This window comes from Leucopleurus acutus (assembly GCF_964270905.1).
Source record: "Leucopleurus acutus genome assembly, chromosome: 17".
Lineage (NCBI taxonomy): Eukaryota > Metazoa > Chordata > Mammalia > Artiodactyla > Delphinidae > Leucopleurus > Leucopleurus acutus.
The window spans coordinates 69,247,488-69,271,328 of NC_139159.1; the positions used below are offsets into that span (position 1 = coordinate 69,247,488).

A 23,841-nucleotide genomic window follows, 5' to 3' on the forward strand; every position below is an offset into this window, starting at 1 on the left:
ACTGGGAACATATTATGGAAAAACAGGGCTTTTCCTCTTTCATTTTCTTTCTTCTCTCTGGGACTTCTATTAGTCAATTTTAGGACTCCTGAATTGGTCTCCGAGGCCGTGTTTCTTTCATACCTTTTTTTCTGGGGAATTAATTTTCATTTTCACACCCTGAGATAGACAGGATTATTGGTTCCAATTCTCTCTCATTTGACAGAATTACATATCTGCACCCTTGCCATGATTTCTTAGTAGGAAGAAGGAACCTGACTCTGGCCATGGCCTCAAGACTTGCTTTGACCAATGGGATGATATGGCCAAGAGGCTTGGAATGCACTTTCGTGATTTGCAATGGCACCCTCATGATCTTCTGAGATTAGCATGCACTAAGTAACTGTTACCTCTTTAGCCTGGGCATCCCGAATGAAAACACATGGCGAAGATCTGAACCCAACATGGAGCCTGTGGCAGAGTTCACCTCTATCAATTAAACCCCAGCTGACCCAAAGACCCATGAGTGTTTAAAAAAAAAAAAAAAAGTTTACTGTAATATGTCAATGAGTTTTGGGATGGTTTGCTATATATGTGATGACATACTGTCCTTATGTTGCATTTTTAACTTCAGGACTTGATATAACTTTTCATTAATGGAGAGTTTCAAATATACACATAACTAGAATAACACAGCACCCCCTTCTCCATGTATCTATTACCTATAGCCCCATCAATTATCAACTCCTGGATGATCCCGTCCCACCCACTGAATGCTTTCCTCTGGGATCGACATAAGCATTCCAAGTCTTAGTCCTCAATAATCCAGTTTGTTCAGGTTTCTTGAGAAAAAATTACTTTCCCCCCTGAGTATAAATGCTTGCTCCTTTGTACTCTGTGCATGGGAGTGGATATGGGGATTGGTATCTTTCTCTATATAGGCCTTCAATCACCCTGTTTTGGTCGCCATTCTAAGTCCGAAGCCTTTCTGGGATTCTGTCTGCAACACCTGCTCCCATCTCCTCTGAGGCCCTTTAGTGGTACAGTCGTCTAAGTTTTCTCTTCCAATTTAATCTGTCTTCCAGAAATCTACAAAACATTTCTCCATTAGCAAAACTTTGGCCTTTTTTTCTTTACTTTTCCTTTTTGAATATAATTTTATTTTAGCATTTTAGGAGGGGTAGGAGGGAAATGTGTGTCTGGTTTACCGTAAGTACCAGCCTTTTGTTAGTGTTCTCTAGAAAAAAACAAAATTCTTATTTTCAACCAGCTTAATACTTGGTCAATATATTTTCTAAAATATGCTGATATATTTGATATGGATACTAAATTTAAAACATGACCAAATTTTTGGAGTATTTGCATATTTTTAATCTCATGAAAACAAACTGTCTGATTGACTCTTTTCCTACATATATTAATGCTTGTAAAAACTGATCTACACAGACATAGAAAACAAACTTATGGTTACCAAAGGGGAAAGGGAGGCGGGGAGGGATAAACTGGGAGTATGGTATTAACAGATGTACACTACCATATATAAATAGACAAACGAGAAGGATTTGCTGTATAGCACGGGGAACTGTATTCAATATCTTGTCATAAACTATAATGGAAAAGATGTATAACTGAATCACTTTGCTGTACACTTGAAACAATATTTAAATAAACTACACATCAGTTAAAAAAAAAACTGATCTAAATACAGAACTATATACTATCAGAAGAAATATTTTTAATCAAAGCCAGAATCTCTATTAAGGTTTCCCATTTAAGGAAGAGCATGTGCATAATTCTGTGGTCAAATTTGAAACTTTCCCATTTTCTTGGGGGGAAAAATTCTAATTTAATCTTTAGAAACCAAAGACTATATCATAATGTAAACAGATTAAATTACCATACCCCAGAAACTCAGATTAAGACTACTCTAAACTGAATTTCAAAAGAAGTACAGAAATATTGACTTCAACTAAATAAACTACTGACCCATTAATTCTGAGTTAATGTAGGAGAAAAAAAAAATCAAGTAATTAGCTTAAAGCCAAGTCTTTATAAACTCAAGATCACTTAGAAACCTCTAAGACAGAAGTACAGTTCAAGTTTGTGAAATAAAGGTCTCTACCCCGTTCTCTTGAAAATCATCCCAAAATAAGAAGAAACAGCATGTTTTGATGAAACTAGGAGACATTTCTAACTCATCACAAAATATAAAGCAGAAAGTAGATAGAGAAGTGGTAAACGATCTATGTTTACGTGCTAAGTGACTTAAGTGCTATGTGCTTGTAGAGAGATACTGAAGATAAGCCAACCAATTCTCCCAAGGAAGTTCTAAGAACTGGAAGAACTAGGTACCTAGAAAGGATGGGGCAGGGCAGGGGACTGAAATGGGGATTGCTTGAAAAGTCAGGGTAAAGAGAAGATGGGATTCTCAGATTACTTTCCAATAAATTGGTGCAGAGATGACAACTGCCCGGTACCCTGGCCCGAGAGAGAGAGGCAGAGACAGAGAGAGAGATGTGTGCCGTCTCTGGACTGGAAGACAAGCAGCACAGAGGAGGGCAGGGTGAGGCATGGACTAGAAATGGAGACTGACTGCTTACTGAACGGAGACATCCCCTCTCCAGCACCATCCTGCTTCAGAACATAGGTATGTTTATGAATTCTCATCCCATTTTCCCACCAGGGATCAGAGGAGCCCTCTCTGGAGAAACTGAACAAACCCAGAGGAAGATCTTGACAAGCTGACACTAAGGATTCCCCGGCGAGAAAGTCAGTTGGCCATCTGTGGGCCTGCAGTTGATGGGCTATCTCCCCACGGAGCTTCCAACAGCTTTTCCCCCTTCACTCTTAAAATATACAGCAAAGAACTGCCTGACATTTGAAGAAAGCCTCTATCATGATAGAGACCAAAACAAAGAGGAAAAGGAACTCAGAGGAAATAAAAGCATTAAATGGCATATATATATAACATATCTTTAGAGAGATGGGAAGATGCTGCATCTACCAAACAAGAATACGGTAGGAAAAAAAACGAGAGCTTTCAGAGACTGAAAACAAAAGCTTAAGTAAGTTTCCTTAAAAAGTTGAAAAAGGGAACTCCCTGGCAGTCCAGTGGTTAGGACTCCAGGCTTCCACTGCAGGGAGCACAGGTTTGATCCCTGTTCGGGGAACTAAAATCCTGCAAGCCGTGTGGTACAGCCAAAAAAAAAAAAGGTTGAAAAATAAAGCACTTGTTTGAGAGGAGGAAAAAAATTAGCTAGAAATTGTAGAATAAAAAAATGAGATCAGGGACTTCCCTGGTGGCGCAGTGGTTAAGAATCTGCCTGCCAATGCAGGGGACACGTGTTAGAGCCCTGGTCCAGGAAGATCCCACATGCCATGGAGCAACTAAGCCCGTGCGCCACAGCTACTGAGCCTGTACTCTAGAGCCCATGAGCCACAACTACTGAGCCCACGTGGTGCAGCTACTGAAGCCCGTGTGCCTAGGGCCTGTGCTCTGCAACAAGAGAAGCCACAGCAATAAGAAACCCACACACCGCAATGAAGAGCAGCCCCACTCGCCGCAAATAGAGAAAGCCCACGCATTGCAACAAAGACCCAACACAGCCAAAAATCAATCAATCAATAAATAATTTTAAAAATGAGATCAGAGTATCAGCCTGGAAGGTACAAAGAAAGAATAGAAAAAAAAAAAAATTGAGAAAACTTCTCAGGCCTGACAAAGATGAGCCTCTAGCTGGAAGGGGCCAGTGGAGAATGACAAAAACCCATCAAAACACCTTTGCACATTTTGATAATACCAGAGATAAATAACTAAAATATTCCACAGGGAAAGAAGTATGTCACAGGTAATGTATTGGGAAACAGAATAGAGACTGGAACCTAGAACTGGGATATTGTAAATCATCAGTGAAAATGATCTCTAATCTAGAATTTTATGCCTAGAAAAAATATCAAGTGAAAGTATGTTTTTCTTTTTTCCCCTTTCATTGACTATCCAGGTAAACTTTCAAGATGAAGAGAATTAATTCATTTGCAAACATGTGTTCCATCAAAACAAAATAGAATACATGGGATTTAAAAATAGGAGTTCTATCACAGAAAAGACACTAGTCCAAACTGTAGCAGAAAGATAGAAGGGTCAGGAACTAACGAATTATCTGATTATCCACACAGGTTTCCTTATGTGGAAAAATAGAAAAAAGCATTTTACAGAGTTGTTGAAAAGTGTGAAGAAGGCTTCAAGTTTTGAAGAAAGCCAAGTAAATAAAAATATGAGGAAAGTTACTCCAGGAAAATAAAAAAGTGGTACATCACATGGTTCAGCAGTCAACAATATTTTACACAGACATAATAATGAAAACACGTAATATGCATATAACCAAAAATTCTCAAATAACTACATTGAGAGGGCTATAGAGGAAATAATGGAGGTGCGGGGGCAGTACTGGATAAAGAACTAAAGTGCTCAAACACCTTAATGGGAATAGACAAAGGGAATGAATTAAGAGTTAATAGCATATATGTAATATTTAGATACAAGGTGATAAAGAGTAAAGTGGTTGGCTCTGGAAAAATTAACTTGGGGTAGATGGCATGCTGGGAGACTGTGCTTATAAGTCTTTTAATACTACTTTATGCATGCATTATTTCCATGTTAATATATAAATTAATCAAATCATCAATTTATTTAAAATATGAAAGAAGCATCTAGGACATTTAAATAAGTCTGAACTCTATAGCAAATAATTAATTTCATGATTCTATATTCCAAAGTGGAGTTTAGTAAAAAAAAAAAATTAAAAAAAATAAAAGTACTTGGAAAAGTAGTGATTTGAAGGAAATGAAACACTGAAGAGGGAAAGGAAGTCTTACTTTTTGCAATTTATTTTGCAGTTTATTTCATGAGCTACACTGATAACCTGAGGAAAGACACTGGTAGAAGCTCATCAAATTATTTGGAAGAAAATGAGCCCAGGGACCCAGCTATGCTAGCAGACTGTAGTGGGTGCACGAGGTTTAGTGTGTATAACAGCAGGAAGGTCACCAAGTGAGGAAGAGGATACAGGTTCTCACACTTTGAGTGACTTTACACCTGTTTCTTAACTTCTCTGAGCCTCAATTTCTTGGCCTACAGAGATACAGAAGACGATTATGTCATAGTATGACCCTTCCCCCATAGGTGGACATCACTTGTGTATATGTATATGCAATGCTGTGAACACATACGTTTTAAAGGGATAAACTGATCCGAGAATAAACTGCATTGCCAGAGAAAGGTACCTGCTAACCTCAACAGAAAATTATTTTCCATTACTGGAAAGGATAGCAGTTTATAGCTTTCAAGATAGCAGTTTATAGCTTTCAAGCTTTAATTTGTAATAGTAACATACTGTTTAATTTCTTACATTTATCACTAAAATTCACAGACCAAAGTCAATGCAAAACACATAAATTTTAATAAAAACAAATTTAAATCTTTATCAGTAATTCCCTATAAAACAATTTAAGGAATCTGCTTAATTATAAAAGTTAAAAAAACGAAAACCAAAAAACAACTCAAGGACCTACCAACCATTAAATCCTATGTAGAGACCCAAGTCCATCAAAGCAGCTGCTGCTTCCTTGGTACCGTCAAATGAATGCACCTAAGGACATGAAGGCATAATTTTATTATAATAATTACTTTTCTTTAAAATTCTAAATAACATTAATAGGACTGTCTAAGCAAAAATATAAACGCAGTAGGGGTTTTTTGAACATGGGGTTTCAAATGTGGCCCCTACAATTTTTATTTTCAAATCAAATTTCACAATTATAACCTGTCATCATCTCCAACGTGATGAGGCAAGGAGACGGCTGCCTAGAATTTCTGTCTGTGGCTGTGCTGAGGTCTCTGCACCAGCACTACTGCTGTACCTCCAGGAAAGGGGACTGGAGGAGAGAGCCACATTCTAGGCAAAAGCATGAGGAAAAGGTAAAATGTTACAAGACTATTTAAAAAATATTTTTAAATGTTCAATTTTTTTGTTACAGGATGCTTTTTTTTCCTAGAAGAGAAGTGAATTTTAAGAGAAAAATTTAAGATGTATAGAGATTGTTAGAACATTGCTTAGAAACTGTAAATTGTTATACAGTCAATAATATCAGCTCAGCAAGCAAAAAGGGTTGAGATGGAATTTTTCTCCTTCAAAGATAAAGGAGTTAAAGCAAAATTTTTCACACTTCAGATGTATTTATGTAATCATAAGTGACAAGACTCCTTTAAACACACCTAACAAGTGAAGTCACACTAATATAGCATCCAGAGAGTCTGAATACACTGTGGGTAAGATGTTTCTCAAAAGTAACTGTTACACAGCTGCTCAAAAGGGTTTGTTCTTCCCCTCAGCACTTCCAGCTGACTAGAAAGAAAACATAGCCTCCATCAATATAAGATAATTTTAAATACGACCCTCATAAACCATTTTAGAAAATTAGTTATTAATTCTTTATTTGGCAATTTTCTTTTGATAAAAGTCAAACATTTAGGTTGGATTTGTTGTTGCTGTTAAGTTTTTTAAACTACAGCTGACCCTTTAACAACACAGGCCTGAACTGAGAAAGTCCACTTACATGTGGATAACAGCTTTTTTGCTAGAGACCAGTGAGTCTCTCCTAAAATTACATGTGAAAATTCTACATATGAGCATTTTTCTGAGGCAGATTTTCAAAGGAGTCCATGATCCAAAAAAAAAAAATTAAAAATCACTGCTATGGATACCCAAGCTAAGTGATAGACAGATACTATTTATGGAACTTTCTCAAGACTAATGACTGAAATGACCATAGAGAAGTGTTTCGAGCAGAAGCAAACTACAGAAATGAGAATATGTCTCTAATCAGAGTGGTAACAGTAAATAATTACAGTTGACAAGAAATTAAGAAGGCAAACCTGAAAAGAGTGCTAAAATATTTTAAAATATTATTAAATTTCGTTTATATTTTGCTCAAAATTTAAATTGAAGAACACTAAAGAACGGCTGATGGAAGAAGCGGAGAAAAAGAAGATCATGCAGACTATTACAATGTGCAGGACTAAATTCATGGGATTTTCTTGTGAACAGAATTCTGTACTCATTTTTGTACTCTGAACAAAGTAAATGTAACTAAAATAGTGTGGTTTATGTTTGTACCATATCTGATCTATAGATTTAACAGTAAATTTATATGCCCTTCTAATAAGAGAGAGCAGAACCTTCGTAACTTTATTGCTGACATCTGAATCACTTTATAGAGGCCAACATCATTTATTAAAAGCAGTTTCTATACTTACCACTCCACCTACACACCGATCTCTATTCCTTCTCATTATGTCTGTGAATTTAAAACAGAAACAACTTGATCTTTGCAAATTCTTAAATTTTAAATGAGATTTTAGCTTTAGCAAATAGCTTGATATCTGCAAATTCTTAAATTTTAAATGAGATTTTAGCTTTAACTCACCCAAAAATTCAGCATGTGAGTTCCGACAATGAAGAAACATTGGTAATTTTGTTTGTTCTGACAGTTCAAACTGTTTTTCAAAATATCTGCAAAATGGAAAAAAAAATTTCCTCATTAAAAATTTTATTTTAGCATGAGAAAAATAATTGTCAAGTGATTTTTTTTTTAAGTTAAAGGGCTTTTATTCTCTAGAAATGATAGAACAGAAATAGTGAATTCAGGCATTTAAAACACATCAGGCCTAGCCGAAAGCTTTTATAAAAACTTCCTGAAAGGGTTACTTCATTTTCTGGGATTACAAAATTATTTTCAGAAATGTTTGTTAGTTTTTCCATTGTAACTGCCAGGTAAATTAGGTAGCACTTTACCATTGATCGCTAGAAGTAAAGAGCTGTAATGTTTAAGTTTACAGACTGTTCCCCCAAATAATTACTTTTAACTAGCTTTCTGACTAAATCCCAACAAATGAAGTGGACACCCTCCTATTACCCGTGGGATCCCTTCCCCGAAGCATGTGTTGGTGGCCGAAAAGACATGGCCAGCCCCTTGTCCCGAGAGCTGGCTGAGCACCACCAGTGGGCATCAACTCACTCCAGTGAGAAGCCACTTCTACTCAGTGTTTTCTATGTGCTGTTATACAAGGAGTTATTGCCACTGAGCAAAAAGAAGGATTCCCTTAAAAACTAAACACAAAGAATTTATGAAACAAATGAGCACAAAAACTGAAATACTCTATTTTTCAGAAAAATGAAAATTACATGATAAAATGGCAGTCCTGAACATTTTAGAGTACTTTATAAAAAGAGTTTTAAGTGCCTTATACCATTGTCTCATCTAATCCTCAAAATAACCCTAGGATAGATAGGACAAGAGCTGGTGTCAGAGGGGTGTAAGACCTTGTCCAAGATCACAACACACAAGAGGCTTTCAAGAAGCCTCTTCCCGGTCCCGGCATTTAAGGACAATATCCAGAGGACATGACAGGGTGGGAGTTCTGTGTGTCTTCATTTCAGCAGTGTTCCCTCTCGTTCTCATTAATGGTCATGTAGTTTAAGCTAAACCAGGAGTTACAGACAATAGGTGTCGTATTATTTTCTTAAGGGGTTTACCTCTTCTAGGCCCCTAATTTGGGGGACCAATTTCTCCGTGTATAACTTAAATCTCTTTTGCTGTGTTTTCCTATATCTTGTCTCCTTGAAGTGCCAGACAGCTATTTTCCTAAGAGCACCCCCTTTGTAAAACTCTTGAAAATGCTACATTTTAAAATTAGAAATAGAAATGTACTTCTCAAAGAAATAGTCATCCTAAAATTGGTGGTCTGTGTCTTTATTATCCAATTTTTTTTTTCAGATTCTGCTGGACTAGAATAAGCAAAAATATTTTTAGTTAGCATGGTGCTGAAACTTCACAGTGTAGGAAATATAAACGATCACTGGGACAAAATATTTTAATAATTACTACTGGTCACTATTTCCATAACCTCTAAAGTAATTCAGATGTCAGCAGTTAAGTGCTCTCCAGTCATTATGTAAACTTTACTCTATGTTTGGCTTCTGGCTACACACAGCCATACAACCAAGCCACAGATGTACAGAATCTAATGATCAGCTTGGAAATAAGCCTTCCTATCGCAGAGTAGGCAAAAGTACAATTTATGAAAATAACAGACACCCAAGCAACGTGCTTACAGAATTTTATATAATACGAGAAAAGAAAAGGTCGACGTGCTCAAGCCAGCTAGGTATCATAAGAAAACCATGTGGTAAAAAATCATTCCCAATGATACAAATTGAGGATAATTGGTACTTAACATCAAATGACTAGGGTCTTTAAAGAAAAAACAACCCACTACGGTAACTAGGAATAACAAAAGAAGCTAAAGGGCAGGAAGTGGCACCTATATTTTTTTAACTCAGGTGTTTTTTAAAAAATATTTATTGATTTATTTATTATCTATTTATCTATTTATGGCTGCATTGGGTCTTGTTGCTGCACACAGGCTTTCTCTAGTTGCGGCGAGTGGGGGCTACTCTTCGTTGCGGTGCGCGGGCTTCTCATTGCAGTGGCTTCTCTTGCGGCAGAACACGGGCTCTAGGCGCGTGGCACTCGGGCTCAGTGGTTGTGGCACGCAGGCTCTGGGCGCAGGCTCAGTAGTTGTGGCGCACGGGCTTAGTTGCTCTGAGGCATGTGGGAATTTCCTGGACCAGGGTTTGAACCCATGTCCCCTGCACTGGCAGGTGGATTCTTAACCACTGCGCCATCAGGGAAGTCCAGTGGCACCTATTAAGAGACTTCTCTGCTTCTTTTAAGATTTTTAAAAATTCATAAATGAGAATCATTCTTTGAGTTGGATTTGCTCACTTTAGCAAAGCTGTAATTTGCTTCTGATTGTAAATATTACTGCTTCTTACATTTTAGGGTCAACAATAGCTAAGGTCAGGGCTTGAAAAGTTCAACTTCAGAGTACCAGCTGTTATTACAGGCATACCTTGTTTTACTGAGCTTCTTGGATACTGTTTTTTTGTTTGTTTTTACAAATTGAAGATCTGTGGCAACTCTACGTGAAGCCAGTCTATCGGCCATTTTTCCAACAGCATTCGCTCACTTTGTGTCTCTGTGTCACGTTTTGGCAAGTCTTGCAATATTTCAAACTTTTTCATTACTGCATTTGTATTGTATTATTGTATTTTCATTATTGTATCTGTGATCAGTGGTCCTTGATGTTACTATAGCAATTGTTTTGGAGAGCCACAAACCTTGCCCATACCAGACAGCGAACTTAACAAATATTCTGTGTGTTCTGACCTACCAGCATGTTCCCTGGTCTCTCTTCCTCTCCTTGGGCCTCTCTATTCCCTGAGACACAACAGCACTGAAATTAAGCAACTAATAACACTACAATGAATTGCCTCTAAGTGTTCAAGTTAAAGGAAGCGTTTCATGTCTCACACTTTAAATCAAAAGCTAGAAATGTTTAAGCTTAGTGAGGAAGGCATGTTTAAAGCCACAACAGGCCAAAAGCTAGGCCTCTTGAGCCAGTCAGCCAAGTTGTGAATGCAAAGTTAAAGTTCCAAAACAAAATTCAAAGTGCTACTCCCGTGAACACACAAATGATAAGAAAGCAGAACAGCCTTACTGCTGACATGGAGAAAGTTTTAGTAGTTTAGATATGACATCAAACCAGCCACAACATTCCCTTAAGCCAAAGCCTGATCCAGAGCAAGGCCCTAATTAACTTTGACTCTATGAAGGCTGAGAGAGGTGAGGAAGCTGCAGGAGATAAGTTTGAAGCCAGCAGAGGTTGGTTCATGAGGTTTAAGGAAAGAAGCCATCTTCATAACATAAACGTGCAAGGCGAAGCGGCAAGTGCTGGTGCAGAAGCTGTAGCAAGGTATCCAGAAGATCTAGTGAAGATAATGAATGAAGGTCGCTGCACCAAACAATAGATTTTCAATGTAGATGAAACAGCCTTAAGTTGAAAAAAGATACCATCTAGGACTTTCATAGCTAGAGAGGAGAAGTCATTGCCTGGCTTCAAAGGACAGGCTGACTCTCTTGTTCGGGGCTAATGCAACTGGTGACTTTAAGTTGAAGCCTATGCTCATCTACCAACCTGAAAATCCTAGAACCCTTAAGAATTATGCTAAATCTACTCTGCCTGTGCTCTATAAATGGAATAACAAAAGCCTGGATGACAGAACATCTGTTTACAACATGGTTTACTGAATAGTTTAAGCATACTGTTGAGACTTAATGCTCAGAAAAAAAGATTCCTTTCAAAATATTACTGTTCATTGACAATGCACCCATTCATCCAAGAGCTCTGATGGGGATGTACAATGAGATTCATGTTGTTGTCATGCCTGCTAACAACGTTCATTCTGCAGCCCATGGATCAAGGAGTAATTTTTACTTTCTCGTCTTCTTATTTAAGAAAAAACATTTTGTAAGGTTATAGCTGCCACAGATGATGGATCTGGGCAAAGTAAATTGAAAACCTGGAAAGTATTCACCATTCTAGATGCCATTAAGAATATTCGTGATTCGTGGGAAAAGGTCAAAATATCAACATTAACAGGAGTTTGGAAGAAGTTGATTTCAACACTCATAGATGACTTTGAAGGGTTTAAGACTTGAGTGGAGAAAGTAACTGCAGATGTGATGGAAACAGCAAGAGAACTAGAATTAGAAGTGGAGCCTGAAGATGGGACTGAATTGCTGCAATCTCATGATAAAACTTTTAAGGAATGAGAAGTTTCTTTTTATGGATGAGCAGAGAAAGTGGGTTCTTGAGATGGAATCTACTCCTGGTGAAGATACTGTGAAGACTGTTGAAATGACATGACAGACTTAGTTGATGAAGCAGTGGCAGGGTTTGAGAGGACTGACTCCAATTTTGAAAGAAGTTCTACTGTGGGTAAAATGCTATCAAACATCATCGCGGGCTACCAAGAAATAGTTCGTGATAGGAAGAGTCAATCAAAGCAGCAAACTTCACTGCTGTCTTATTTTAAGAAACTGCCACCGCCAGCCCAGCCTTCAGCACCACCACCCTGATCAGCCAGCAGCCACCAACACTGAGGCAAGACCCTCCACCAGCACAAAGACTGACTCGCTGAAGTCTCAGATGATGGTTAGCATTTTTTAGCAATAAAGTATTTTTTAATTAAAGTCTGTACATTGTTTTTTTACACATAATCCTATCACACACTTAACCGACTACAGTATAGCGTAAACATAACTTTTATATGCACTGGGAAACCAAAACATTCCTGTGATTGGCTTTATTGTGATGGTCTGGAACTGAACCCCCAGTATCTCAGAGGAATGCCTGTAAGTTGGACTGAGGCAACTCCAGAAGACCCAAAGCATTCCAGCAGCGCACCTGAACCCAGTGTTACTCCCTCCTCTAAGCCAGAGGAGAGACTGAGGCTCCTTGCCATCATCTCTGAGGTTTCCTAAATCCGCAAATGATTATTTTGAAATTTTGTCTGATGTCTGACTAAAAAAAAGAAAATGACCTGCACAGTAGTAACCCCAAGAAAAATGCCCGAAGCAAATGCCTCCCACTCAAGTGAACAGAACTCTAACTTGCAACAAGGAAAGGAGTGTAGTAGCACAAGGCAGAGAAACTGAAAATACAGGGTATGCCTAAAGGCTAACCTTTCCATAACTAAATCAGGTCTTTTCCTTGTCTTCTTGCTTTTCTTCTCTTTTTGCTCTTTAAAAAGCACTTTTCAAAAATCCCACACAGAAACTACGGCCAGTAGCTTCCTTTAGGTTGGCAGTATTTCTAAGAATAATACAACAGCCACAATTTATGGAGCTCTGACTCTGTGCCAGGCACGGCACAATGGCTTTACATACTAAATGTTAAAAAGGCAGGTGGTATTATCCCCATTTTAAAGATGAGGAAATTGAGATTTACAAAGGAATATATAGATACCAAAAGGCAGTTATGATTCAAACCTAAAGATCTGTTGATTCCAAAGGTCTTTTAATACTATGTTATCTACTGCCTTTACTTACCATTATTTTTCAGATACTTTGTCTATTGCACAGTAGTGGGTGTTTTTTCGGTCTTGCCTCCTAATCCATTATACTAATTTATTTTCTATTTTTCTCTTCTCACAGGTCTTTTTTTTGACTATACTTTTTTACTTAAAAAGTAAAACAAAAATGACAATCACACACAGTTAATTGTTTCAGATGGACAACTGGCATATATAAGCACAGACCAAAATGTAAATTCTTTCAATAGACTCAACAGTAAAAGCTGAATTATAGGCTTTTTATCCATCATGCTCTACAGGAATCAAAAAGACACTTTCCTTATTATTAAAAATTCAGTGCACATTTACGACGTGCTAAGAGTACTGTGCTAGGCGCCATAGGAACTAGAACATGAGGAAGGCTTGGTCTGTGCCTTTGAAGAACTCAGAGACACTAGTTTGTTGTGGGAGCGGAAGTGGTAACACAAACACTTTTATTACAATGTGAGAAATGCTGAAACAAGTACAGAGTGCTATGTGGCAGAGAATAGGGGTGATGCTGTTAGTACGTGCTATAGGAAAGGAGGGAGCAAAGGTAGAAGACATGGGTATATGTTTCCATAACAACAATCCAAATGCAATTACTACTGGTTTGTCACTCTTTTACTAAATCATTTGATTATCTATAATAAAATGAAATTTCAAACTCAACTGCCCATCTATTCAAAATTTCTACTGTACTTTAATTCGTCCTTAGCCTTACCTGTTCTGGAAGAGGCCTAGGTCACATCCCATCACCTTAGCAAAGCCTTCTGACTCCCCCCAGAAAGTGAGTCTTTCCCTCTGCTGTTCACATACCTTTTTGATAGCACTTTCCAACCTATTTTAATTATTTATGTCCTCTCTTATCTGTAGAGGCACTTATTCTTCTTTGTATCCGACTGAGGAGACACTTGGTAATCATTCACCTAATCAATGGAGTTCAACTCTATTACAGATCAACATCTGGACAACTGGCATGTGTGTTGAAGCATAAACTATATACTGCTATATATACATCGTTTTAAGTTCTGATCTGAAGATGATGGAGCAGTAAAAGAGAGCTGATACTATCAATGTTTTCATTAAACACACACACAGATCAGGTTTAAAGTATTTAAGTTGCATTTTAGAATCAGTTTAAGTCATCTGGATGAAAAGTCATATGGAGGACTCTGCCACTGTCCTTGATGGTCACACCACACAATCTGTTTGCCTCATGAGGCTCATCTTGGCCAAAAACAGACATGAAAGTGGAGGAATTGAGATGTGTGGGCTTAACCAAAGAAGGTATTACAGCCAACTGTTTCTCTTTTTAAATGTGAATATGTGAACTTTTAAGGTTAAGTGAACTGACCTACATGATATTCGAGAGGGGTACAGAGATTTAATAATCCTGCCAGTAATCACGTGAATGTCCCTGAAAAACACGGCAAATAATATGCTGCTAACTAAACAGCTCTGAAAGGTTCTATAACTGTGAATGAAGCCTGAAAGCAAGAGTCCATAGAACATTACTCTAACCCATCCTGTGTCACCTGGTTATGGTCCTTCAGGAATTCTGGGCCCTGAAGTCCAGGGTACGACAGGCTCACTGGTCAATCTGCGCCTCACTGGAGGCACTTTCACCTGGACCAGTCACACTGGGATTGCGTGTGTGGGCAGGGGAGGGAGTGGGAGGAAGTACACTTCTGGCAGGTATGGTTTAAAAAGTCCCTTCAGGCCATCAAGCACTGGCTTAATCAAGATCATATGACAAGAAATAGTTAATTATTAAATATTATGAGACAGCTAGATGGTATCTTGAGAGAATGTGATCCAGACTCCTCTTTCATGTATGAGAAACTAAGCAGGATGGAGGGTTGTTTATTCTTAAATGGCTCCAGGAACAGATACTATACCTTATTCATAGTTTTGTATACTATGAGTATACTATGAGTTCCCAGCAGTTTCTAGCACATATTACTCCATAAATATTTGCTGAATAGATGAATAACTAAATTAGCCTCCTTTAGAAACTCATTTTAATGTTTTACTGTCTTGACAAGTAATACACTGTTTTTGAAATTCAACAAAATGCTTATGTCTTAAATTAAGCCTATAACATAATTTTTCTTTTCAGCCTTCAACACTACCCACCAGTCTGGTGACAGGAGTTCCAACTAACAGCTACAGGCAATGGGTTGTAAGAAGTCTCTGAGGCTTGTGAGCTTGGAGTTTCCTCAGAAGCCACCACTCCCAACATGGATCCTATGAAAGGATTCTCAGGTTCCAAACTGACAATATTCAACACCCAGCAAGAGTAAAATATGCTTTTCTAGCTTTGGTGATTGATCCTATAATCTCTTTTTATTAATAATATCTTTTACTCTTAAATCATATGCCCCACAACTGAATTTAATTCATTTTATTGGAATGGTTCATGTATGAATGCTCTTATTAAACAAACAAAAATCGAAAGTCTATCACGTAAACTCATCCCTGTTTCTACCATTAAAATCAAGTTAAATGGTTAAACAATTAGGGAACTATATGCTTCCATACCTTATGAATTCCATTCAAGTACACATGGAATTTGTTTCACTTAACTTTTAATATACAAAGGGAAAAACAAAAAAAGCCTCATGCTTAATCTAACTACATTCTGAACTGATAAAATCTACTTAAAAATCACCCTTAAGATTTTACAATACGATAATTTCTAAAGACAACAAATTTCCTTACTTGAGCTGAGTACCTTTAGGACAAAACTGCAGTCGGTCAAAATCTTTAAAAGATAAAAAAGAATCAATAATTACTCATGACTTGTACACAACAAATCAATTATTTTCAAACAAAGTCACTCTAACGGGATAAGTTGGCACTTACCAAGTCCACATTCCCCTATTGCTACAACTTTCCCCTTGTTGTTTTCAGCGAGATTTAATAACTCCATCAAGTAAAGATCAGGGTTATTCTTTTCAAATTCATCACATCTTGTAGGATGACACCCAACTGTACTGAAAAACATATCTAGCACAAAATAATGTCTTAGGATTATTTTCAAAATATTTTTTCATATTTAATATGCAAAAATGATATAATATCAAATAATTTCAACTGGTCAGTTTTTAACAATACCCATAAACTAGTCAAACTACCAGAATTGCACTGGGTTAATCACATAAGAATTTTTGGAATACTAACAAAGTAGGACATGAATATGAAAATTGCCTTAATGTACTGGTAAAAATAATTCAACTCTTCCAAAGTTTGGTATTTACTGAGCCTTTTGAATGGAAAATGAAACAGTTTCTTAGGTAATGACATTTCATTCTACAATTTTATCTTTAATATTCACTGTTTACGTGACTCAGGTTTCATGTATTAACAGTTAAAATGCACTCCTTTCCCTTAAAAAGGGTAACAGAGGTGGAAGTAGGATTCATTTTTCTAATAGAAAATAAAGCTCACTTATTTGGAGGCTGTACTTTGGTATCTTAATTGTATGGAACACAAGTGTGAGGTTGAAAAGGGCTTAAAAAGCTTAAGGCGCTTGCACCTGATGAACCCATGGGAGAGACCTGTTGCCTTCCTCAGGCTCCCACGAATATGTTCATGCATAAAAGGAGCTTTTAAAGCAGTGAGGTAGCAGGTATACGCAGAGGAGTGGAAAAGGGTTGACAATGGAGATCCGAGAACTTTTAAAAGCATATCTGTTTGGGGAATAACAAGTATGCAAGATAATATTCTTATACACATCAAAAGCTTCTGGGAAGATGATTATTTTTATGACTTTAATCACTAAGAAAAAGTGTCAGTGGATCCTGAAGAGAAGTATGCATTTTAGAAAGATTTCAATAAAAAACAGCTTTTAATGAATAAACCAGTATTTTGAAAAATAACATGGAATGCCTAATTCTTCAGTGTCTAGCACATGAAGTATGCTCCCTGCTGCTCCCCAGCAAAAAACAAACCAAAAAAAGGTTAGGTACATGAATGCCAGGTAAAGGAGGTGTTTTATGTAACTAGGATTCTTGTAGGAATCAACTCCAAAACTTTACAGACTTTAAATAAATGCAAATATATGAACATAAAGTGAGCACATGAGGGATTATACATTATATTATTATTTGCATTCCTGGGGCCTTGCACAGTGTCTCTGATCTGCATGATGAATATTTATAAATATTTATAAATGATCTTTTCACAGCCTAAGTTAAAAAAGAGCAAATAAAAAGCAACTCATATCTTAAACACATTATGGCATATACACAAAAATTCTACATCAGGAATATCTGAGGTTAAATTTTATGCCTAGTGAACTTAATTCTCATTAACTGAAATCTTAAAATAATCCTTATTAAATACAAGAGGGTTCATCAAGCATCTGATATAACAATGGGCACTTTCAATTTTTTCATCTTAATCGTGTCACACTGAAATTGGTCTATCTTCCTGTTGTGTCTACAGTATCTGTACCTGAGGCAGTTCTCAGAAAGACTTCTTCAAAATAACTTAATTCACATTTTGGGGGGTAAAAGTAATATGAGGATACCATTTGTCTGTGCCAAATGCAGTGCATCTTTACTGTCTTGTAGATTTCCACCTGTAATCACAAACTGAAACAGAAAGAAATAAGTCCACTTTAACAGGGTGTCAACCACAGTTTCCAAAACGTGCTTTCCTGCTGCTTTTTTCCAGAATGCTTCTCTCTCTGTCACATACCAACCCTCCTTTAAAAATTCAGCTGAAAGATCACCTCCTGTGCAGAGTGGATCCTGAATACCCTCTCCACGTGCGCACACACGCACACGCACACACACACTACAAAGAATTTGTGACTCCTACTAAAATGTATTCACATGTCTGTCTTTCCTATTAGACCATGAGTTTCTTGAGGACAGAGATCACATTAGGAAAGAATGAATAACTAAAAACTTCTGAATTTAGAATTCTGTTAATCTAAATTAGAGATTCAATAGTGTTGACTAAACAGTTCTCCAGGTGTGGTCCTGGACTCTCCAGGGGATATGTTAGGTCAAAACTATTATCATAATAATACTAAGATGTTATTTGCCTATTCACTCTCACCTGTCATGCGTGTGCAGTCAAGTATTCCAGAGGCTACATGATGTGTAACATCACAAAAGACTGCAGCAACAGACATGAAAGCTCAGCAGTCTTCTATTAAGTCAGACATTTAAAAGATATTAAAAAAAATACAAATTCCACTCATGTCACTAAATATTTTTGGTTTAGAAAATACTTTTCATAAAAATATGCTATTTATTTTACATAATGGTCTACTGTTTTAAAATGAATTAACATATAGATACAGTTGACCCTTGAACAATGTGGAGGTTAGGGGCGCCATTGAAAATCTGTATATTACCTATAGTCGGCCCTCTGTATCAGGGGTTCCACATCTACATATTCACCCAACCTCAGGTCACGTAATACTGTAGTGTTTACCACTGGAAAAAAATCTGTGTCTAAGTGAACTCACAGTTCAAACCAGTGTTATTCAAAGACAACTGCATTTAAAACTTTTCTGTTTTAATCTCTAATACAATATATATCAATAGATAGAACCCACATAAGAGCTCTTTAGGGTCCTCAATAATCTTAAAGAATATGAAGGGGTTCTGAGGCCAAGTTTGACAATCACTGGATTAATGTATATTGATAAAATTCTTTGTAGGGAAATGTATAGCTCTTGGCAAGGAAGCCCTTCTACAGAGGTAGCTATCAGAGTCCACTGCAGTTAGAACACCATCTTTGCTAACCTGTTTAAGGGAAAATGTCACTAAAGAGCTATGTGTTGATGGTGACTACTGAGGCAGTGCTGCTTAAGTGCACATTCTTCTGAAGAAGTGATTTAAACACACTGAGGTATATATTTTAAAGCATACTTCAAGAGACTCACTGAGCTAAAATGAAGAATTCATTCTAGGTACACACGTAAATAGAACACACAGAAAACACAGGAGATAGTGCAAATGATAAACAGACATTTTCACAGAGTGATAAACTTCTGAAATGATAGACACTGAGTATCTATTCTGCCTGTAAAACATAGTATATATTAACAAAAATATTGAGAAAACTATTGTTTACTAACACTACCTAATTCTTTAATAAAGGATGAGGTGGGGACTTGCCTGGTGGCACAGTGGTTAAGAATCCGCCTGTCAATGCAGGGGACACGGGATCGATCCCTGGTCCCAGAAGATCCCACGTGCCGCGGAGCCACTAACCCCGTGTGCCACAACTACTGAGCCTGCGCTCTAGAGCCCGCGAGCCACAACTACTGAGCCCGCATGCCACAACTACTGAAGCCTGCGTGCCTAGAGCCCGTGCTCCGCAACAAGAGAACCAACTGCAATGAGAAGCCCACGCACCACAATGAAGAGTAGCCCCCGCTCGCCACAACTAGAGAAAGCCTGCGCACAGCAATGAAGACCCAACACAGCCAAAAATAAATTAATTAAAATAAAATACTCTGTAATGTCCTATATGGGAAAAGAATCTAAAAAAGAGTGGATATATGTATAACTGATTCACTTTGCTGTACACCTGAAACATGTTATAAATCAACCGTATGCCAATAAAAATTAAAAAAAAAGGATCAGGTGCCCACATCCAGTTTTCAATTATGTAAAATAGTTTGTAATCAAATCTAAGGACAAGACTAAGGGACATATACTTTCCTCTCCCAGTTTACGATGATGACGATGATGATGACAACAATGACAGCTTCCACTATAAACATAATAAATGTTGCTTACTTTATGCCAGGTACAATATCAACTGCTTTGCATTCTATATTTTATTTAATCTTCACAACAATTCTGTTTATTAGCTATTATTATCATTCTTGATTTAGGGATGAGAAAACTGAAGTCTAGAGAGATGAAGCACCCCAGGTTACAAAGCTCTGAAGAAGGAAGCTGGGGCTGGAACCAAGGGTTGTGATGCTGTAACTGTGCTTTTAATCACTACCATAAAGCTACAAGGCATTGGATTAAATTTCAGTTTGGAACCATGTCCAAGTAAATTTGATTTCAATTCTTCAGTTCAGTCATTCCTAAATCCATGTGGGTGTTATAAATGTTAAGATTAAACTATTCACGGATGACACACGAAAACTGTCTACGAAAAATGTCTCCTGCCGTATCAGTCAACACAGGATGTTATGGTCATCAAGCCCTCAGCCACTGCAGCCGCCTCAGACTGTGCACCCTGAGGAGACTCAGGATGGCGAAAAACAGGATACTTGCTCTAGATAGTGAAGGTGCACATCAAAGGAATGATTTCAATGAGCCCAGACTCTTGCATCTTCCCATATGTAGAAAAGTGCTAAATTCATTAACTTGAGATTTTTTTCTTTAACTAGGAGTAATCTTTTGATGTTCCACTACCTGTTTTTTGTTGTTGTTGTTTTGGGTTTTTTTGGCGAAACTCCCATATATCCTGGCTCCTCCCTTCCCTCTTCGGAGCAGTCCCTCAGAGCCACCTGAGAGGATTAGGCAACTACTAGTTGCCTCTTAAGAAGCCTGGTAATTCAGCAAGTATGCCAAATAAAACATAATTCTCAACCTTTAGGTTATGCAGTTTTTTTCAGTTGACAAAATTTAGGAGATTGGTATTTCAGAGTTTGCAGAAAAACATTTTATAAAGTGATTTACCAAGCAAAGAATGACCACATAATGAGAAATTATGTTGTAACTTTTATCTTTATTACTTCTGAATAATAACTAATATAATTTTAGAGTTGAAGACTGCAGAACTCATTTAGCCAGAAGTATCAGTTTTTAAAACTGAGGTTTATTTAACTTAGAAACAGTAGCTACTAAGTGCCCTGATACACTACGGAGTTTAATCTTTTTTTTTTTTTTTTTAATATTTATTTATTTGGCTGTGCTGGGTCTTAGTTGCGGCATGCGGGTTCTTTTAGTTGCTGCATGTGGGATCTCGTTCCCTGACCAGGGATCGAAGCAAGGCCCCCTGCTTTGGGAGCGTGCAGTCTTACCCACTGGACCACCAGGGAAGTCCCCTTTGGAACTTAATCTTATTTCTTGTGTGCATGTGTGGGCTAGCTTGCTACTTAAAAAAAATACTGATTAAAAAGAAATATATATTCAAAAAATGTGACACCAAACTAAAATTCTTTTGCTTAGAACACTCTAAAAGTAGTAGGAATTCTCCTGATTATCAAATTACCACCATAAAAATTAAAGTGTTCTCTCAGTTATTTGAAATGTTATACATGGTATAAAAGCTAAACTTGGTGATTAGATACATGTCTTTTTGATGATTGCTTACTTCTAACAAACGCTAAATTGTTACAAAATCTACTAACAGTTGCCTCTTAAGAAGCCTGGTAATTTAGATGCGTTTTAAAAAACTTTTCCAGGGAGACTTGGCCATTTACTACACTTCTGATCACATGGAAGATCCACTCACAAGGTTTGTGTCACTTAAATTGCTGAGAACAGAATATTTTGATATTTTATTTCATTAACTTGATAACATTACATGTTGACGATACATATCACAAAATGCTAAATGTGGTTTGGCTTTCTCTTCTTTTCTGCAGTATTTTAACCAAAATTTAGTTTTTTTAAAAAAAAAACCCATAAGGGTAACAAAAATGAAATGTTACCTTTTTAACACCAATCTGAACAGCTCTCTCTATTACATCCTGTAAGTCATCTGTAAAAGATGAACCCCACATTAAGAAAATGTAACTATAAATTCACTTACCCATAATTTAGTTATCCTTTATTAAAAGAAAAATACATAGAAAAATCATATTTACTGAAGTCAAATCAATACTATTTGATGAGTGCTTATCATATAAGCAAAGACCTAGCGATACTTTAAAAAAAAAAGAAACCCATATAAGGCAAAATAGATGAACAGTTATCCATTCAATTGTATTTTTATTCTGTTGACCACAAAGGGGAAAAGTCTGTTTGGCTTTATGGTTTGCCTTTTATGCATATGGTTATCTAAAGTTCTATATTCAAAGTTATAAACTTCTACAGATAAGAAGGGCTTGATAACACTTTGTTGTAATAGGTATTTTATAAATGTTCATGATCATGTTTTACCAATATAGCTTATATGTGTTTCACTTTGTTTATAGTTTTATCCAAGATGCACAATAAATTCTTTAATATTTCAATTGTAAGAGTGGATGAAGCTTCTTATGGTCTCCCTTGAGTCAGAAAGTTTGTCTTCACAGATAAACTGTTTACCTTAATAAAAGAAACATTTACCAAAAAAAAAAAAAGAAACATTTACCTTGATGCTTTTGAACCCCCCTATAAATTCCTCTGAACACAGGATCTGTCAAGTTGATACCAATGTCTGTAGAAAGCAAAAATAAAACACATGATCATTAAGAGCCTCTATTTGAAACTTTTACTTTAAAGAAAAGGTCCTGTTACTAACCTTTTCATTCACACATTCATTCATTCAAACAAAATCTAAGTGCCTACTGTTTGTCAGTCACTATGCTAGACACCTGGGATACAAAGATGAAAGATATTAAGTCCTGCTCTCAAGAAACTCACTGTAGAATTGGGAAGGCATTCCCATTAACAATTAAGAAATCACAAGTAGATACTAGCACGGTGGGACACAGAGGAGGCCCACCCAACTTAGTCTGGTAGTTAGCCCATAAGGGGCTTCCAGAAAGAATGGATTCTTGAACTGAATCTTAAAGGATGAGTTGGAATTACCCAGTAGAAGACAGGAAATTGCAGATAAGAGGAAGCAGCAGAAGCAAAGCTTCTGGGGTCTGAAATAGCACGGTGATCACGGAGAGCTGTTACAGGCTGTTCTGACTGGTGGAGAGAAGTGTAGGGAAGGGAGTGACCAGAAAAGGGCAGACTCAGCTATGTTACAGACACTTGTCTTTAAAATACCAGATGCAACAAGAAGCACTGATGGCTTCTGAGATTTGTATTCTGGACATCTCATTCTGGTGTCTTTGTAGAAGGTGGGATTAAAGGGGGCAAATGGAGTCAGGATAGTTTACTTGGAAACAGGCAAGAGCTCATATCTGCAATGAAGAGAACCTGAATTAGGGTAATACGAGTGGAGACGCAGAGAGGGCAATAAATTATTTATTTCCTTTATTCACCAAATACTTAGGAAGACCAACACTATGTCAAATACTATGTAAGGAGTTGGGGGTGATGAACAAGACCTGACGCTTGGTCCCTGCCTTCCAGGAATTCACAGTCTATATGGGAACTACAAATAATTCGTGATATATAAGAAGCTGGACTGTGAGCAACATGAGGCAAGAAATGTTTATCTTCTTCAATGCTGTATCCCTAGAACCTAGCACGATAGCTGGTATATAGTAGGATCTCTATACACTTGTTTTTTTTTAAAATTTACTTATTTTTGGCTGCGCGGCTGCGTGTGGGCTTTCTCTAGTTGCGGCGAGCGGGGGCTACTTTGTTGCGGTGCGCAGGCTTCTCATTGCAGTGGCTTCTCTTGTTGCAGAGCACGGGCTCTAGGGCACACGGGCTTCAGTAGTTGTGGCTCGCGGCCTCTAGAGCACAGGCTCAGTAGTTGTGGCACACGGGCTTAATTGCTCCGTGGCATGTAGGATCTTCCCGGACCAGGGCTTGAACCCGTGTCTCATGCATTGGCAGGCGGATTCTTAACCACTGTGCCACTAGGGAAGCCCTCTCTATACACTTTTAAGCCTGTAAATAATTATTTTATAGCTTTGTGCTTTGGAGCACAAAGAAGTAGCACTAACAGTTTTGGCAAGAATGATGAAAAAGGTTCACATAAGAGCTAGATCTTGAAAGCTGAAGCTTAGAAGCTGACAAACAGA

The 23,841-nt window shown here is 37.4% G+C and overlaps 1 protein-coding gene across 1 annotated transcript in view; it reads right to left on the reverse strand.

Moving 5' to 3' along the window:
• The window catches only part of TATDN1 (TatD DNase domain containing 1), a 37,836-nt gene that overhangs the window by 5,415 nt on the left and 8,580 nt on the right, over positions 1-23,841 (reverse strand). The window contains exons 2-9 of the mRNA XM_082858908.1: positions 22,287-22,352; positions 21,643-21,692; positions 17,533-17,596; positions 15,864-16,007; positions 15,720-15,762; positions 7,465-7,550; positions 7,295-7,335; positions 5,551-5,627 (exon numbers count right to left, since the gene is read on the reverse strand). Of these exons, the coding sequence (XP_082715034.1) occupies positions 5,551-5,627; positions 7,295-7,335; positions 7,465-7,550; positions 15,720-15,762; positions 15,864-16,007; positions 17,533-17,596; positions 21,643-21,692; positions 22,287-22,352 (571 nt within the window). The remainder of the gene's footprint in view (positions 1-5,550; positions 5,628-7,294; positions 7,336-7,464; positions 7,551-15,719; positions 15,763-15,863; positions 16,008-17,532; positions 17,597-21,642; positions 21,693-22,286; positions 22,353-23,841) is intronic.